Source organism: Bombus bifarius, unplaced genomic scaffold (genome assembly GCF_011952205.1).
Source record: "Bombus bifarius isolate JDL3187 unplaced genomic scaffold, Bbif_JDL3187 scf7180000008199, whole genome shotgun sequence".
In the NCBI taxonomy this organism is placed as follows: domain Eukaryota; kingdom Metazoa; phylum Arthropoda; class Insecta; order Hymenoptera; family Apidae; genus Bombus; species Bombus bifarius.
The window spans coordinates 1,862,499-1,882,967 of record NW_022884505.1 but is presented as its reverse complement, the minus strand read 5'-3'; the positions used below and the strand labels follow the sequence as shown (position 1 = coordinate 1,882,967).

Genomic DNA, 20,469 nt, shown 5'->3' with positions numbered 1-20,469 from the left:
GGGGCAATCGTTAATTGTTCAGAGCCATTATTTTCAGCGTGTACACAATAGCGAAGCGGATAAAAAATGGCCCCTCTGTGAGTTAAGATTCGTAGGAGGCAGCAGCGACGATCAACGGCGCAGGTTCCACGATGATCTCCTTCCACGAGGAAAAGCCTTGCCGAAGTCTGCCGCCCCACCGCAGGCACCCCCACCCCCTCGTTCACGATATTCCTCGTGAAAACCGGCCGCATTTCGTCGCGAGTTCTCGGAAAGCGCGCACACCAAACCAAACGATCCCGATCGCAATAACCGTTGTTACGTTGATCGTGAAAATCCTATTGTATCGAAACGTCATGGTAATTACGCGTGGATCAACAGCAATCGTTCGACGATCATCGCTGTACATTTAAAATAGAAGAGAAAGTATAATTTATGGCAGCTACGAGTGATTGGACGAAGAGAAGGTGGTTGGTTCTCTTACATACGTAATCTCAATTACCGATGTCTCATTAAAATAATATCTACTTATAAACGGTGAATTACGAGTAATAGTTCGAACGTAAGTAGTAAAGAAGGAGAAAATTTCGGATCGAAGGGAATCGAACGAAAGAGAAAAGGATCGAGAATCGCTAAAAATCGGTTGGCCCTTTAAATTTTCGTGTCGTGCAAGCTGAACCGGCGAACAAGTAAACTGATAGAGGGTTGATTCGTCGTTGTCTCGGATGAATCATGCACGTCGTTGTCTCGGATGAAACACACACAGGCACGAGTGAAAGAACCTACGATCAATTTGCACACGTTCCAAAGGAATCGAGGAATCTGTCAGAACCCTTTGATCCGCTCTTGGTCGCAGCGCTCCGGCTGTCAACATCGATACGTCGAACGCAGCTGCTCAGGCAATACGCGTTGACGTCTGTTCAAACAGCCAGATTCCGATGTACTTAAGTCCTAACCTACTGCTACTCACAGTGTATTTATAACGAACACGTGTTTTTCGAAGTCGTTGACAAACACCGTGACTTAATCAGCCGATCGAACGATCGGCTCTTCAAGGAAGTTGAAGCAACACGGTTCGAAGCTGAACAACGTACCGTGGATCGTTCGTAATCGAGTTGCATAATAGCAGCATGCTGAAACAGCCGAGTTCCATGCAATTGAAACTGACGCCTGTAAACGAAACGATCGCAATACCTGTCCACGAAGAACTCCTTGAAATGTCTCAACGTCTTCGAGATTGACTTTGTCACCGTGACGCGAGATCGATTTAACAGTTTCGCTCTTTACGCGACGCCTTTCATTGTTTCACTGACTGTAAACCGCGTGTCCGATGTTTTGTAAATTGGTTGTCCATCGAATGTCGTGCGATGCTTCCTGGTTCATATCGACCGGAATATTTCGATCAAGCGGCGCGTCGAAAGGTCGCAGCAAGTGAATGCTATGTACGAGTAGAGAAGCGTGATCGCATGGATCGAATGGATTGAAGTCATTTCATGGGATATCGGAATAATGTCAAACTGATATCGGCCGAATTTTACGGATGATAGATCATAATCGTCGAAGTGGAAATAGTAGCGTCGTATGAAGCAGCATCGTACGAATCCTTGCTGAACGATCCTTAAGCAGATACTCCACGGATCGGTGAGTTGCATCCTGCACGTGTTCAGTTATCTTAAATTTGCCATGGGACTGAAACTGATACGAACTTAGACTCTTAAAGCTGTTATCTTCGACAGAATCGACAAAATTGTTTGGACGTGTAGCTGAATCGGCGAGATTAAAAGATGGAAAGAAACTCGACGAATAAAGACGAAAGTACAAAGAACGTTAGGATCTTTCGCGCGTGTGCAAAACGAAAATTTCTTTCAATACGTCTCGTTGGAGTAGAATGAAACTGTTTCTCAAGTATAGTATCTCGCGATTCTCACGACTTGTATTCTTGCACCGTAAGATTTTTAGATGTTTCTTGAAAAAGTAATCCAACGTTTCACTGTCGTCGCAGCTAACTTCGTCGAGTATCTCAGGTTCCCATTCGCGATTACGTCGCAGCTCGCACGTTAGTAAACGCGACCTGTCGAATTAAAAAATAAAGAAGACAGAAGTACATCGTACACGTACGCCGATTAGAAACGCACTTTCAGTGATCAGAGATTTTTCCTTTTTCCAAAAAATAAAGTTACCATCGACGTTTGTCGAAGATGTAGTAGAAAGAAATACGAATCCAAAGAAGTATACGTAGTTTTGAATCTCTAGACACATGCAGAAGCCACGTAAGTTCTACATTAGCTTTGCTGAGTTAGTGTAAGAGTAGCCAAAGAGCTATGGGAAAAGATTGTTTTGCGTTTTAACCCTTTCCACTTTGACGATGTTACGTGGAAGCCGAAACTTGTTAGTTTATATCGTGCACGTGAATACCACACGTGAAAAATATGATAAGTCCGTTTCTGTTGAATTTGACTTTTATGTAACATAGCGAACGAAGAGAAGTATTTTGATATAAAATAGCTGAAGAAGGGAATAACCTGATAGATTCAAGATATGCGAGTCTTCTAAAAATAAATGATAAATTCAAGGTATTCCGTGGGAAACGAATAACGTCAGTCTAGATATTATGTTAGCGTAAAATGAAAGTCTGTCAGATGTTCGGGTGACAAAAGCATGCATTTTATTCCAAAATTAAATGTGAAGATAGTTTCGATGTGCAATTGATCGACAACAAGTTGAATTAAATTGCATAAAAGACAGAAAACGCGACTTGTGTTTTTCACCTGTGGCTTTCACACGAATACACAGATATGTACAACACATATTGAAGCACACAAAATATATAAAATACTTCAAGAACTTCACTTTCGACAGGTTTCTCGATTACTTAGGTGTTTGATTAGTACTTAACGTCGGAAAAATAAACGACTTATTTTCACTTTATTGCTGCAAACCAACGATATACATCGTAACGCAATTAAAAACACGAGCACCGTGGCAATTTTTGCCCGCGAATGGAACAGTTCCGAATAACACTGGAAAGAAAGCTGGGCCGAGCTTCTGAAAGACACGTTTTTGCCAAAAAAATTCGATGACTCGGCGAAAACGCAAAACGGTGATACACGAAAATTATACAATCGAAGAAACACATTATTCTTGTACTTTTCGTACTTTCTTCAACGATTCTCGTCGATCTTCTGCGCATTTCGCAGAAATAAGTTTTTAAAAATATACCTTCGACAAGTTTATAATGACACGTCTAATCGTTCGATTTAATTCAAACGTTTGCCAACTTTTATCTTCTGTTCGCAAGGAAAAACATAAATATTTAATGTTTATTGCTAATAATTATTTTTTCCAATATATGAAAATAGTTTGCGTTGATAAATACTCTCCGTAATTCAAACATAAAACGCGTGCTTCACGTGTTTGTACGCGTTCGCGTGCTTCCACGCGATCACGTGTTTCCACATATTCAACATGTGTACGTTACACGGAAAATATCCCATTCGCTTTTTAACTATACATTCGAAACGTAGGAATTTGAATGATATGCAAGGTTGTGCCAAATAACATGTAGATATTATATATCGCTTGATACATTCGCTTCGATGCAATGCAAAACGTATAAATAATTAAGAACCAACGTGTAAACAATTCTGAAAAAGCTATTTGGAATGTTAAAAATTAACCGAGGCAGATAAGAAAAGGATAATCTCGATATATCTCTTAATTCTTGAGAGAAATTCTTGTTTACATTTCAAATTATAACTTCTACTGGAGAAGTCAGTGTTAAAAAATGACAGTACTATCTAGTGAATTATTGTGCATTAATGATTACGATAATGTTAAGGCAAAAACAATGGTAAATATCTTGAACTTTTTCCATTTGAAGAGAATTTTAAAGCTTATTCCAACAATGAAATTGAACTTCATTCAGCAGCCACATTTTTACACCGAATAGGTAGCTTATACCGATTAGCATAATTTCCCATATTTCTCGAATATTATACCTTTTTTTCCATTCACCTGTTCTATAATACTTTCACGATTTCATTGTAACAACGTCACTTTTCGTTTTAAAGCATTAAAATGCTAAAATATTTTATTTTGCCTAAGCAGATTCAATAAAAATCCCTTTTCCAAAGATGAAAGAAGCACGGTAGCGTCTCGCGAAAGCGGAACTCTCCGAGGATCGCCAAGGAAATCGCATGAACGTCGAAATCTTTTCTTCTCTAAGAAGAAAAACTTCCGTTGGATTTTCATTAATGAAATTTGTCCGAATACTTTCGATTCCTCTCGACAGTCTTAATAGGATATTTCACTAGAAATTTTTTAGAAGTCTTCCGTTTGTCGCGAATCTTTCAAACGATCATACAATTTCAGACGCCCGTCTTATTTTCGATTTCTATACAATTTGCAAACGCACATGATGAATATTATAAAGGGAAACGTGTCGTTAAAACTGCACGTTATCAATCGACGACAAGGAAAACAATGGTACTATCGGAAAGCAATCGTGCTAACATCACGTTGCATATACGAAAAATACACACAGTGCCGGACGAAAGTATTCCTACGCCATTGGAAGCGGAACAACATTTTTAAAATTCGATCAAAGGGCTTGAGTTTTTCTGAGAAGTTAGAATCGTTAGTTTATTAGATGACGGGTGAAAAAGCATTTTGAAAAATTTGCAATTGGCCAATATCGCGAGGAAAAAGGTAAAGCTCGCTCTTTACTTGTAATAAAAATTTAAACAATATATTCTGAAGATAGATAGCAGTTACGTACATGTTAAACATTTTATCGAAACAGGTTGATACGAAAACAAACGACAGACATCGAAAGATGTAAGAATCTTTAGATCTTAAGCCGGAAGTGGTGAAAAACTTCCACCACTTTTAACAGCTTTTCTTCGTTTTTGTATATTTGCGAGTCAGTCGTACTCTAAAAATATTGTTCTTCATTTTTCGAAATTAAATTTTGGAAACAACCCTCGAGCAAATTCATATTTTTCGGCAGGTAATTTAAAAAGTGCAGCCTGGGTAAAAGATTGTTTTACCAAATAATGTAACGAGTAGTATACTTTGGATGTTTTTCGTATTTGTGTGTATACCGCGTATTCCGTGCTTCCTCGTAGTTTCGAATTTCTCATAAATAAATAAAAATCCGCAGTTTGCTAGCCAATATGGAGAATATTCGTTCTAAAAGGATATTCGTTGCTACTTTTATACAATTATAAGGGTTTTTCTTTTGGAATCTTTCTGGCTTACATATCAGCAATAATACAGCTTTACTTACGTCTGTCTGAGTTAGAACACGAAACTGCACCGATGTTATAACAATAACAGAACGTGCGAAACGAAAGATTTTCTCCATCTCGTGTCGTGTCAATCACGTTGCCATTCGAACGAACGTTTAAATATTTAACAAGAAACATAACGCGATCCGACACACTGAAAACATTTTCGCATATAAAAAAATATCGTGTAAATAATTTTATCAGGTATTGACTCGCCACGCTATTCAAATCCATAATCATCGCTGCTGAAACGATGAAAACATAAACAACGTTAGAACAACGTTGAAAATCGTAAAAAATCCAGTCGGGTAATTAACTTTGTTCGTTCTTCGTATAGCAATTAGCAGCCTTTAGATCGAAAATATAATAAAATCTTTCTGGAATATTCTACAAAATTGAAATAAAATTGAAAATATTCTGCACAACACGCGTGTCACGAATAGGAAAACAGAAATTTTCCTTTGAAAAATCTTTCAACCTTTCACGTACGTAGCTCATCAACTTGTCACTGTGATGAATACGAACTGGTAACAATATTGCTAGCTCCTCCGTAGTTTAGCGCAACACAGTGTTCCAAAAATATATATTCTTCAAACAATCTGAAATGCCAGCTACAATATCGTTCACTCTTTCGTCCGAACGTAAATATGTACGTTCAGAACTCTTTCACGGAATTAAAAAAGATACGTTGACAAAGTAAACTTTCCCCGTTCAATGTCCATACTCTGCCAAAAAATTAAATCGAGCGAATGCAGATTTTTAAGAACGTATTTTGCAATACGATCTTTACCGTCCTTTTCATCGTCATCGTCACGGCCGTTATTTGAAATTAAATCCCGCCAGAAGGACATAAATCAGCAACGTGTCCTTTTTTTATCGAATATTACACGGATCATCAGATAAATGTACAAAAGTAGCTAATTAGGTCGGTGTCGTGTTACCTTTTGTTTAAATGCCGAGATATTTTGTTTCGTTGTATTTTCGATGACGATGAGTCTGGTAGAAAATATGATTAGCGGAGCAGCATAGAAGCAAACAGGTACTCTACTCTCTATCGCTCACCATCGCGCATTTCCGTGTCGTCTTATTTCTATATGCATTGATATATACGTATGAATGATCATCGGAAATAATCAGTCAGGCCTGCATTCCCTTGCCTTTCAAGGCAACTGATCTTTTCAGTTTTATATTATACTTTGTATAATATTTCCTTCGAAGAGTTTCGTAACTGTATATAAGTAAAAACCACAAGCTCGTTCTTAATTACAAATTTCAGGATAACGGTTAGAACAAGTACAAGATTAACTTTGATATTCTTCTTCGCGATAATTACTTGCGCGAGATCGATCAATTAAAAGAGAAATGGGATGATGAAGTTTCACAGGAATATTTTTCCACAAAGGAAATTTATGGGAAGGCGAATCGTGCGTTGATCGTTTAACGAATTAATGCGAGAGAAATTAATGCGTCTGTGTCTGCTTTAGGACAAAAATTCCAGTTCAATTGAAATAAAATCCTTCGGAAAATAATTTAGAATTGACTGGCTGAGAATCATAATGGCATAGGATCAACCAATTGCTGGTGTTCGGAAAATGGTTCTGCGTTTATTATTACGAATAATCCATTACATTCGTTCGTGAATAGAAATGTATCGTGACAGAGAATCGAATTATAATTTAATTAATTATGAAAATATAAAGGTACGATGCTTTTAAGTTGCTAAATACGAAACTAAATTCAGCTTCTCAAAGTTGCTACTTTCATCTCTGTCGGTTCCAAGCCGCCAATTAATTCTCCTACTGTCTGTGAACGACAAAGAATATTAACGATTCTTTGCTAGAGGAATAGTTTCTCGTCAATGTGAGCCTCTTTGTCATAAAATTTCCTTCTGTCAACCAAAGAACCAAGAGCTTCGCTTCGTTCGTTCGAAGAATATTGTTGTGTCCAACCCACACAACACAGACACTTATATCAAAGTGGTGTTTGCGCGCTCGCGTTACGTTGGCCAAATGGCATAATAGCGTTAATAAGCACAAAGTGCATATTGTAGCTAGGCAACACGGCAGTAACAAGTATTGTCAGTGTGCCTCTTGTGACCCGCGGTAATACAACGCTTCGCCACGGACCGATACTCGATCGTTATATTATGTGAGTCCGATACAACTTCCTATCGTTTAGCTCGCATTCAATCGCGTTTTCTCTTCCATAGCTCCTGTTCAAAATATTTTATTATACTGCGGAGTACTCGTATATTATAAAGTCGAGCGCGTCAGGTAAATCATTCGTTCGCATTTTCTTTTCTATAACTGCTATAGAAACATATTGTATTATAAAGCGTATTGTAAAGTAGTTAGATCTTTTAAAAAGCATCCGCGTTACAAATACGTATCGAAAGCGACGCATTGATTCCAGTCTGTATATTTTCTAGGGAAGAAACGAGAAGGAAAATCCAAGTCGATGGCGAATAATGAGAAATTCATGGACTGGACGTTATTTTAAATTTTTAAGTCTGCAAGAAGTATTTTCTGAAATCTATTCGTGAGAGGGAAATATTCGACTGTAAGGTAGAAAGAGTCAGATGATATATTATACGCATTATCGTAAATATCCAAATAATTAAATACGAAAATAATTGCTGGAAAATCGTCAGACACCGATGCTGTTCTCAACGAACGCGCCTTTTACGCGCCTGACATCGACCCGACTGACGCAGGAAACTTAAACGAGAAATAAAGCGAAAAGCGACAGGGCGTAGACGAGAATTGAAAGGATACAGCGCGTATTGTTTGTATAAAAAACAAGGTTTTTATTTCCCTGGCACAAAATAGTATTGCAAACAGAGGTATTGTAGTATTCGCGCGATCTGCATTGTATAAACTGTTTTGAAATTAATAGAAAGGAAGGTTTTATTAAAACTGCCATTCAGCTCTGATTCTTAACGAATAAAGAACAGTGGAGTGCTGAACATCTCGCTACGGATGAAATGACAAGATTTTAAAAAAAGGACGATTCTCCCGTTCATTTCACTATCGTTTCACTATCGACGTGTGATATTTGCAAACAAGACGCTTTATTTCTATCACTTTCCTCCAGTTTCAAAGAAATTTCGCATGACAAATCGAGGTATTACAGGCTTCAGAGCATCCTATAAATCGCATCGTTTGTTTCATGTTCCCTCCCAAGGAAATACAGGCAATCTGACGTTTCTGAGACGTTTCTCATTCGCGATTCTTTATGGTTCTTCTTTCTCTTCGGCACAAAATTCTCGTACGATTTTCTAGCACGATTATTTAAATTCTCCGAACAACACCAAAATAATTCTTCGAGTCAGCCATGCGTAACGTTCACGAAAATATGCAAGCACAGCCCTTTTTCCATCGTTTTAATTGGAATACCATACGATATCGCTGCAACATTTTAGAATGCGATATTGGTTATTGATCTTCTCGTAACTGAAGTTTCAGTTCTTATGAGTGAAGAGCTGAACTTATAAGAACTAAAGTTTAGTTCTTGTAACTGTAAAGCGAGAACTAAAACAAGATGAAAACGGGTATAAGTATGAACATACCTTGGGTTCACATTGTGGTTTTAATATTGTTCAAACAGATCGAATTACTTTATGACAGTATTATTATTATTATATTATCATATCGTTATCCGTTTACATATTTGTACGCGCCTGTAGAAAGGAGATCGAATTTCAAGCATATTACAATTTCATATATAATAAAATATTGTTTTTAAAATGTTATGCATGTTCTAAACGATATCGTCGATTGGACGGTAATTTGATAAACATACAATTTATTCATTAATAATTTCATGAATATTCGTTTCGCAGATACACCGCGCATACAATATATGTAATATAATACAACATGACATTAACTGTATCAGCTGCGTATCATTTATGTAAAATTATCGTTCATCATGACATTAGTAGTAATTAAATGAAATCAATAAGTAGCGATATTAATCTTATGCGCAATTTCGAAAATATTATATTTATTATATTTTATGTATACTGTAACGAATGGCACGTTTATATTATCATTAATTTCCTATAGTCAGACTGCGTATGTTTATTGAATATATATGAAGCGTTTAAGGATGCATAAAATTACAAAATGCGCATAATATGAAAATCCAAAATAAAACGCACGTTGTGTATATCAAGTAGTTGAAAGGAACCTCTACTTACATTTCATTTCTTTCGCTACTTATTTTGATACAAATATGAACCTCCACGGTTGTCTTATAATATAAAATTATAGAAAGCACGCAGCAATATCAAAACACACTTAAAGAACAAATTATGTGTACAAATTATGTCGTCAAATAAATTTTACGATGGGATATTGTAGAAGCAGATGGTACGATAGAACTTGAAACGCAAACGTACGACATAATTTCGGGGACAGATATCGTATCCACATCACGTATGGTAATTAGCATCAAACTTAGAACATTTGATTGTTACCCTGGCTGCAATATCAACATACCACGCATATGCATACTTAATGCATCGTTAGCATAGCTCTTATACACGGAACGTAACTTTCCATAAGATCACATATCCCGAATTCGAATATGCAGAAATTCTACAACTTGATGAGGTTTCGAGAGTTACTAACGTCTGAGCGATTTAAATTCAATAATTTATGTATTAAACGGTGTATGATTTAAATTTCGCAGGCCCAAAGACAAATTTCAGGTTTCAGCGTCGCTTCAGGATATTTGTCCCTTGCAGTCTAACAAGCATAAAATATTAACAACTCTAACTCTAATTAGGATTCGATGAAGGCGAGCTCATGTTTCGAAACGATTTTTCCAGGAATATCTCGCGCAATTGAATTTCACGATGTGAAATAAAATAAATAGAAGCTACCAGAAGATTCAACAACATCGAGAACATTTATTGCACGTTTCCAAACTAACGTAACGAACAAGTTGGAATATACGTAATCGCTGCTAACAATGTGCAGTCTCGTTTAGGCAACAACAATCTGAACAATTTCCATTTACGTTTTGAACATCGCGATATTGTAATTCCAATACTCTGCGAAACAAAGTTATACTCAACTTATGTCGTTGACCCGCATTCCATATTAAACAGATAGCATTAGACATTAGGAAATGCAATTGGTCGAAACGTAGTTTAGTCCTTTTGTCGTTTCCATTGCGAATGTTTCGTGTCTTTGAGTCTAACCGAGACTGCGTTTACTATGGCAACTTAATCACTTGACACAATTTTCTCGAGTACTGCAAGGCATGTTATGAACTTTGTATGAGAATTTCTGGTTCATTTAGTCGCAGACATCGTAGATAAATCCAAGCAGCTTAAATTAAAATTTAAAAAATTCTACTGGTTCATTAGCAGACGTTCCAACTTAAGCGTGCAGAGTAAAATAATGCTATATAAAGCCATATTAAAACCTGTTTGAACGTATGGGATTCAACTATGGGGAACAGCGAGTAATTCCAATATAGAAATTCTTCAACGATTCCAATCAAAAACTCTAAGATTCTTAATAGATGCACCTTGGTATGTTACCAACGAAACAATACATCGCGACCTTAAGATACCTACAGTTAAAGAAGAATTATGCAAATTCAGTAATAGATATAACATAAGAATTAACAACCACCAAAACCCACTTGTTACTCAATTACTTCACACGACGGATCAGATCCGCAGGCTAAAAAGACATTACCCTCTAGATTTAAACATTAGATTCAGCTAGAATCAAACATACGATGATCATTCATTATTCACGTTATAGTACCACGTCAGAATAATTTACTTATAATTCTCAATGAGAATTGATTGTAAACTACTTCCAAATAAAAAAAAATTTAGTCGCAAAAACATGTATACACGTTAGTACATGTGTAATAGGAATTCATTAAAATAAATCATTGCAATTATAGACACGCGTTCTTAAATAAACTTACATATTTTTCTATTGCACTATACATTAACACTTTGACTGCCACGTTGGTCATATATGACCGGCCACGGTTTCTCCTGTGACGCCACGGTGATCATTGGTGAATGGAGCTCTTGAACTTTTTACAATTGTAAAAATTGTATGAAAATTGACAATTAGGGCATTTTGAATATAACCGATAAATAGAAGATACTTTGAAATAAAAAGTGCCCCATTGAACAATGGAACATTCTTATTAGAACATCAATAAAAAGAAAATGAGGACAAATGTTGCATCTAACGGTGCACTGTGTTTGCATCCGTATCTTTGACGGGTAATCTACGAATATTATTATAAACACAGCTTAGAAAATAATCGTAAATGCTGCTTTATAATCGTATAATTGAAGTTAGAAGTGTGCACATACCTTACTATTATATATAGAACGAGCAAATACTGTTTACTAATATCTTCTACACGTTTCAACAATATATTCTGCACGTTTTGCTTACGACGAAGTAACGAACCCGAATGGTTTGTTGAAATAAACGAAGCCTTGTTATAATATGTGGCTATCAACTGTTACCAAGGCGCCACGATGGTCACCCGTGACCACCAATAAGATAAACGGTCCATTGGGGAACAATGTTGCCTTACATCGTCAATTTATTATTATTTTACCATTATATGCTTTGAATAATAAAAATACTCCCGTGACGTCCTGAGCGAAACATGCGATTTTGGCGTGACAGTCAAAGTGTTAAGACAAGTGTTCGTATACGTGCAATTTTAATCAAAATTGATGTTACGAACGTTGCCTATAATGAAACGCGTTCGGTTTAAAGTAAAGAACAAAAATTCACAATATGGTGCAGGAAGAATGCGGAATTCAAAGATATCGCAATAAACGTTTGCCTGAATATCGATACATGTAGGTGTACCGATAGTGGAACAATGTGATCCGCCCATTCCCTTGACATTCTTCAGACACGTTCCTCCTAGCAAGAATATTTTCTTTTACGCTCGCGTACGTCATTAAATATTTATTTAAATTGGAAAAGTTCATCGTAGAAAATTAATAAAGTTGTTTCCTTCAAATCAATTTTCTGCATAAATATTGGTTAATTATGGAATCGTTGTCAAAATTGACAGAATAATCGGATTCTATCAGATAATAGAGGTAGCTGTTATTTTGACAAAACTTCAACGCTGTTATCTTAATAATATACGGTTTTGAAATTCAGTTAAAATCGAACATTGTTGAACTATTAATTGAATGCTAAAATCTTTATTACAATGCACACAGCAGTTTTCAAAAGACCTCGCAACAATACATATCATGTAGCGTTGCAAAATTCAGACAAATACCTGAAAAATACGAATTTTTGAAACACGTTAGTATATTATTGGAAATTCCAACATTACAAAAGAGCGAGCATCGTTGTGATACTGTTAAAAAATTGTACATTTCATAGGATCGTAACAAAACGTTAAAATATTCTTCTTCCAAATTCCGAGAATAGCGACAAAAATTATAGAAAAATTCCGACCGAAATTATTCCAAAGGGTAAAAAATACATCAAAAGAAGTTACGATGATACTGTAAATCTTGAAACATAATTTGAGGAATCTGCGACTGCTATAGTATGAAAAGCGTCGTATTTAATGAGGTTTCACGGCGTAACGAGCATTTTATGAAAGCTGGAAATTGCCCGACGAATGAAAATTATAAAAATCCACAGAAATTCAAGAAAATACGTTTACTTAACTACTATTCTCTTACTTTACTTACCGAGATATTACGTTAAATGCCATTGCTTCACAGAATTCTTCGTATTATCGTCCGTATGTTCGTTATATAATTCATGAAATTTCATCGTATCTTTTATATGTTTGATTGACTTGGTATTTAATCGAAAGTAATATCACAGTGATGAAAAGTTCATAAAAATGCAAAGAATAGAAACGTAGCTACGGTTTTAACCGTTGTAGGTATTCCAGGAACAAAAAATGTTCTCTCGATGAAGATAAGTACCAAGTACGCACGTTCAACTATTTTCCATGAAAATTCCAGCAATTTTATTTGTACACTGGATACAAACCCAGAGATAAGGGTGAAAAAAATTTTCGAGCGAACAGTTAACAAAAGTTAGGAAAATCGACATATTCGTGAGATTATTTTGCCTAACGGAGTAACCTAGTTTTCGACTCCCATGACGATGGAATTAACGAAGTTGACGAGGATGGATACTTAATGGCAATTTCCGCTGTCAGAGGCATGAAAAAAATGAAACGTTGTTTCTTGTTGTTTCGCCTCAAACAAAGGACCCCTAGCCACCTCGTTAAATTCAGAATTTTACCAGCTCGTTTCGAAATACGACGGAAATTCTACCTCTACCAGAGAGTTTGGTATTATGAAAATAAATAAATAAAGTCGATTATGTTCCATCAATACTAAAAGTTGGATATTTGCAAACTTGATAAACGATCGCAGAAAAATTGTGCCCTTTTTGTAGGTCGATAAATCGTACGTACAACTTGCGCCGGCAGAATTTTAACTTTGCGTGTAGCAAGCAACATAAAATTCAATGAATAAATCATGCCCTCGATACTTTCCGCCGCTACGCTTGAGAATACGATTTATCGAGTCTATCGAGTTACGAGACCTGTCTTTTTCTTTTTTTTTTTTTATTTATATAGACAGCTACGAATAATTTTTGTCAGAAAAATTAAAATTAATTAATTAAAGGTATATGGTGTCGGTCACGATAAATAATTATAAAGTAACACGACACAAGATAGTTTGTTTGTGCGTCGTGACATAATTGAGAACGAATTACAAAGTTGTATTCTTATTCTTGAATAATTTCTACTGAAATTATTGACGATTATAACTTGTGAATTGTTTTTGGTTTGTTGCAGATAGAATCCATCATCATGAATATCTCATGGTACGACGAAAATGAAGTAATAGAAAATATTTGGCAACCTACGTTCAACAACACGTCAACGATATCCCCGTCGTATGCGAATGGCTCGATATACGATGATTTTGGTACGGATTATGTTATTATTAGTACACCTCGTTATTGAAAACGAGATATGAATGAACATCATTCAAACATGATATAAAGACTGTCAGAGGCTAAACTACCGTTTTCATCCTCATCAATTGCACGTGTTAATTCCAAAGAGCCGCGGAAACCTTTAATAACCGGAATGAAGAACGAAAAAGAACGCATCGTTGCTTTAGAAAAACGAGTATAAAATGGAATTTCGCATCGTGACATTCTTAATATGTCGGAGCGTTCTTTGAGCTTTACGTATATGCAGGTACAAGCATAAGTGTAGTAAAATTCTCAGAAACAATTTCGAGATCAAAGAAATTTCGTCGATAGAAAGTCGATTCGATAAACGAAGAAATTCGTTAGAATTTGATCGAGCATGCAAGTAGAACGTGATTTCGTCTTTCAGTTTCTCAACGATCCAAATTAGAATAACTCTTCCAAGTGATATGCAAATAGGATTAGTAAGAGTGTACACTTATAACAGAACGAAGAACGGGAACTAACCGCTTAGTTGATCGTCGTGGATCGTTTTTAAAGGAATGAACATAGAGTTAAGATCATAAAATTGACGACGAAGGTAGAAATGACATTTTCCTTTATCAAATATCTGTGTTCTTTTATTAAGCTTTACTGACTCTGTCGTCAATGGTAATGAACAGAACTCGGTATAAAATAAAATTATTTAAGTAGCGATTCAAAAGCTTAAACTGGCTTAAAACTTATAGCTCGATAGCTGTAAAATTATTTATTTTACGATGACACGTAATACTGACACTTAAATGGAAGAGAATTTATTTATCATGAACGAAAGAATAATTGTGTTTATATTGTGTTGTATGGTATATAATATTTTCATTCACATATTAAACTATATTAATTAATTACAGAAATATTGACAGAGTTATACATTTTATCCTACTAAAGCTAAATTTTAACAATGACTAAAGGTGTTTTAAGTCATTCACGGTATTTGTTATTTAATTTGCACGAGAAGACTTCGAAGAGAACCGCGGTCTTATTAGATGAAAATATTTCGTATATTCTTAAGCGATGCAAAGTACCGGCCACTGTTTGTGGCAGAAGTCCGTGGTAACAGTCCACGCAATATCTGAGTCGTACCGTATACAACAAGGAAACTCATTTTCATGCAAGAAATTTTATAAAATAAAACGATCAACGTAGCGTTGATTATTTCAATCAAAATATTTCATTTAGTCATATTTAATTTAACGCTAGAGACATGATAATGAATATCTTGTACATTAAAAAAAAGGCTTACTCTAAAAAGCTTCATGGCGTTAAAAGTCACTCGACTTTATGCTGTTTCATGTTCTTTTTTTCCTGCGAAGAATTACATTTCGTCATTCTGAAAAGAAAGGTAACAATATCTGATCCATTTGAATAACATATTTCCTTCTTTCCGCTTTCTACATTGAACATTCCAGTTTTTTTGATGTTTCTAACAATGAACAAATTGTATTCACTTGATAATCTGTTGATCGTCACGTTCAAGCAGTATCGACATTACAAACATGAATTGCAACTTCAAAGAACTGTAAATTGCATCTCCTTTGTGTAGTGAATTATTCTCGTCTTTTTCAGGTTCGCGCGACGCCGCTATCGAGATCCAAAATCCAATGTTTTTATTCATGAGGCTATCTCGCCTTTAAAAGTTATTCGCGAAAATATTCATACAAATATTCGTTCGCTCGCTTTGAAAACGTTAGTCTGAATAAAAAGAAACGCGCGCGATGAATAGTATGCCTTATCAGAATCGAATCGGAGAGATGGTTTTTGCCGATAAAATCGAGAATGAAAATCGAAAATAAAAATTCTGATACGATCGAATTGTGGAAGCTTTTAATTTATTTCTCTTTGAAAATATACCTCTCGGAGAACATAAAATATACGTATGCGTATCATTTAAAACCGCATAATATTATGTGCGTGTATTATCGAGAGATTATTTTTATATCAAATGTCCGATTCGTTTCGATACAATTTAAGGATCCTCGTTAGTTCAAACGCCACTGATTGATTTCAGATGGAAAATACGAAGTTCCAACCGCCATACTCGTTGTCCTCAGCATATCTTACGGAACCATATCGTTTCTGGCAGTAGTGGGAAATTCTCTTGTTATGTGGATAATAGCTACATCCAGGCGTATGCAAAACGTAACGAACTTTTTCATAGCGAACCTGGCATTGGCGGACATTGTTATCGGTTTGTTCGCGATTCCATTTCAGGTAAGAGATTTACTTGATATGTAACTGTGTGTGTTCAGATAAAATCCGAACTAAAATATACATTGTTCTAATCACGAGAAATATTTCTATTAAGTTTCAAGCAGCCCTGTTGCAAAGATGGCTCCTACCACATTTTATGTGCGCATTTTGTCCTTTCGTGCAAATCCTTTCTGTCAATGTCTCGGTTTTCACGTTAACGGCGATCGCGATCGATCGACATCGAGCGGTTTTAAAACCACTCAGGTGCGTCAATCTATTAAAACGGTAGATTATCTAAGTCCTCCAAGTAGACGTACGCCATTCGATTTTCTTCTGACCATTGTTATTTATATTTCTTTTTCTCTCTTTTAACTCGTGTAACTTGATGTTTCACATTTAACAGCGCGGGACCAAGCAAACTGACCGCCAAAATTATAATCGCTGGAATTTGGTTTCTCGCCTGTAGCTTGGCTACACCAATGGCAATTGCACGTAGGGTTACTATGGTACGAGAAAATTCTATAAGTAAGTTAAACGACAGATCACTTGACTAAACTATCAGAGACTTGTGAATAAGAGACTTTCCATTTTTCATCGATGTATAATACGAATCGTTCATTTTCAAAGTGGTGCAAGTCCATTTTGTGGAAAGATTGAGAAAACGAGGAATTTCCCTACACCTCAATACGGACGTTTTACTTACAGACAATTTATAATCTAAATCTTTTGTTCTAATCAACCAAAATTTAATAAATCCGTTTCCTGTAATCCGTAGCCTGTACAAACAATCGAGACACCAAATAATCGAAAACAAGTGACACCGAAATTAAACAACGGTATGTACTTTCTTTTCTCTGTTCTAAAGCAGAGTAGATTAAAGCGTAGAACATGGATTTTAAATAATTCGCTAACTTTAAAAGCGATGTGTGGGTCCGCTCGTAATCCTGAAAAAAGATACTGATCCAGCCAATTTCCAAACAGAACACCATTTACATAATGAATTCGCATCCAATTAAGCGTATAAACACGCGGATGAACTAAGTACACCTTTCAGCAAAAGATTTTCCGATCGATGTGAACGCGAACGCTTTGATACCTGGAAACAAAGGAAAATGAACTTACACCGCTTTGAAAACGAACGATCCATGTACGCGTAACTGATCGATCGTTTCTTCTAATTTCTAATTGACGTAGATGGCGGAGATCGCTACAAACCGTTCTGCATACACGTAAATCTATCCACCAAATCCATGTTCATTTACTCAGGATTATTGGTATTTTTGCAATATGTCACGCCGCTTTCGATTATTTCCTGCGTGTATGCAAGAATAGCGTTAAAACTCTGGGGAAATAAGGCTCCGGGAAATGCCGAGGATTCCCGGGACGCGAATCTAATGAAGAATAAAATAAAGGTACAGCCCTTTTTTTATTACTAATTAACATAAAATCTCCAATTATATTTTCGATTTTTATTATGGAATTTTCCGCTCTTCGATCCTACAAACGCAATACGTCTACGCGCCGACGCTGCTATGTTTCTCGCGTGGACGTTTAAATAGAAAATAATTACATAAAAAGAGAAATAATTCTATTACAACGATAACGTATTCTCCTACGTTCTCGTATTACGTGCGTATTTTACGTAAACAGCGTAGCTTCGATTTAATTTAAACGTACTTTCGTTGGTTTTATTTAACACAGTTGCGAATTGTTCGTTGCGTTTCAGGTAATCAAAATGTTGATCATTGTAGTAGCACTTTTCGCAATTTGCTGGCTACCGCTTCAAACCTATAACACTTTCCAATATTTTTATTCAGAAATAAACAAGTAAGTAACAGATCGTTATACGTACAGATTATATGTAAAACAGATTACTAAGAGGCGTGATTACAGTTACAAATACATCCATTACATATGGTTCTTTTTCGATTGGCTGGCCATGTCAAATAGCTGTTACAATCCATTTATTTACGGAATATATAACGTAAGTATAGCAAGTTGTACGTTTCGATATCGTTCTACATCTTCTCAGTGTACGAATCTACTTTTAGGAAAAATTTAGAAGGGAATTTCAACAGAGATGTCCTTTTAAATCGCGAAAATGGTCAACTAATCCAGCAATCGATACCACGGATACGGATAAAACACAAAGTACAAGAACCTCCATAAGGTATTCTTTGAAGTATATTTCATAATTGAGCCGCGCAGAAGCCATGCTGATCCGTGAACTAAGACGTAGCGAAGAATAACAACTGTAAACGTTATTTATCAAAAACATGGAAATGTTTACTGAAACGATTGCTTGTACTATCTTTTCTGTAATAATTAAATTTATAAAGAAATAAGTCCCTTGGTTCTTGAGATACTTAATATTGCCAAATTAAAACAGGAAAATTGAAGGATAAGGGGGAAGAGCGAGGAATGTCCATTCATTTTATGACGTTCTCCTTGTTGTTCCCTTTACTCTTCGATTAAGAACCTCATACAAAATGGAGTTGATCAGTTTAACCTTTGAAGGGCCCAATTATTGTACTATTTCTATAAAAGATTCTCTTATTCATAGAAATAAAAAGTAACTAACTTTAAATGTCGTAGATACGAATGGAGGCGTACAATCTCCAATACTTATCCAACTGTATCATCGTTTCATAAAGGTATGTCAGCGAGAGACTCGACTCAGTCGTTTATCGATGATCACCAAAAGAACGTACGAAACAAAAAAGGGATTAATTACTATTTTCGTGGTGAGAACCACTGTTCGCACAAAAACGAGGAACTGTACGTTTTTTCATCCGGAAGACACAAACACACTCAAGACCTCGACACGGAAGAATTATGCCTATAACCTAGAGAGTTTAACGATTTGCTTATCGATTAATTTAAATAGTATTAACAACGAGATGTATTTTGTTCAAAGTGCAAAATTTGCACGATTCGTTTGCATATGTAATATGCAAACAAAGGTAAACCAATAGATGTAACAAGGTAGTAGTTCTATTAATTGATACTAATAGAGGATAATTTTTCCACATATCTTATAGTAACTTGTGAAACAAACGTCTAATTAATCGCGTTTTCTTTTCAGTTCTTCTAATCATTGCTCAAGTTTTTCTACGACTTAAATGTGATAAACATTTGTCTAGCATTTATTAGATTCCTAATGTGTATATAAGTACATATATATGTGCGCGTACACAAATATTAGTGCACCTTTTTATTTTCTTTATATTTAATGAATAACAATTTCTCAGTGAACTACTATGCCGTAAAAATATTCTTGAAAAATTCTAAAATCTTGATAGAAATACTTAGTTGTAACGAATATGCAACGGTGAATATTTTAAAAATAATTAGGATAATTGAAGAAATATTTTATTTCCTCCTGATTAATTTCTTTTTTAGGATCACAGTTATTAAAGTTTACGAAGAAGTTCCACGCAATATGTAAGGCTGTGAAACATTTATTAGAGTAACGTCTTTTTGTTACTGTTCATTATTATAAGTTTAAGCGTTTTTTTTTTATGTAAAAATGAAACTTTCTCACAACGATAATAAAATGCTAAATATCTCTTGATTGAATGATAATTTACATTTAAGTTGATAATTGGAAAAAGCATTCAAAAGTATTAAACATAAACATTATCTTTAAAACTTTTAAATAGATACTTTGAAAAGATATTAAAATTACAGTTAAGGTGATTATTAAAAAATTTTGTTGTAATAACAATTAGCTATATTTTTGACTAATAATTCTAATTTCCATCTCACCACAGATTAAAGATATACGACGTGTCCTTCAACAAATTACTATTTCATTAGTACATACATACATATTATGTAAAATTGTAGCAACAAACAGGGTAATGAAGAGTTTAGTCTCTGAAGTTATTTGTTCAAATGATCATGTACATAACAATGATAAATAAAAAAAACAGAATATTATTTCAACTTAATTAAATGTTAAAATTGATGTAATT

General features: G+C 35.3%; 1 protein-coding gene across 3 annotated transcripts; it reads left to right on the top strand.

Annotated features, from left to right (window-relative positions):
- The first annotated feature begins 232 nt into the window (after positions 1–232).
- LOC117210182 (RYamide receptor-like) lies at positions 233–20,445 on the top strand. 3 transcript variants are annotated; one of them, XM_033452940.1, is made up of 11 exons: positions 7,289–7,415; positions 7,696–7,838; positions 14,119–14,253; positions 16,311–16,513; positions 16,608–16,756; positions 16,896–17,017; positions 17,687–17,904; positions 18,219–18,319; positions 18,386–18,476; positions 18,544–18,662; positions 19,088–20,445. In XM_033452940.1, exons 3-11 carry the CDS (start codon positions 14,136–14,138, stop codon positions 19,335–19,337), a joined length of 1,371 nt encoding a protein of 456 aa, XP_033308831.1. In that variant the 5' UTR covers positions 7,289–7,415; positions 7,696–7,838; positions 14,119–14,135; the 3' UTR covers positions 19,338–20,445. The 3 variants fall into 3 exon arrangements, with proteins under 3 accessions (XP_033308832.1, XP_033308831.1, XP_033308833.1); XM_033452941.1 differs by lacking the exons at positions 7,289–7,415; positions 7,696–7,838 and adding an exon at positions 233–1,620 and having other exon boundaries at positions 14,121–14,253; XM_033452942.1 differs by lacking the exon at positions 7,696–7,838 and having other exon boundaries at positions 7,316–7,415; positions 14,121–14,253.
- Positions 20,446–20,469: the final 24 nt, after the last annotated feature.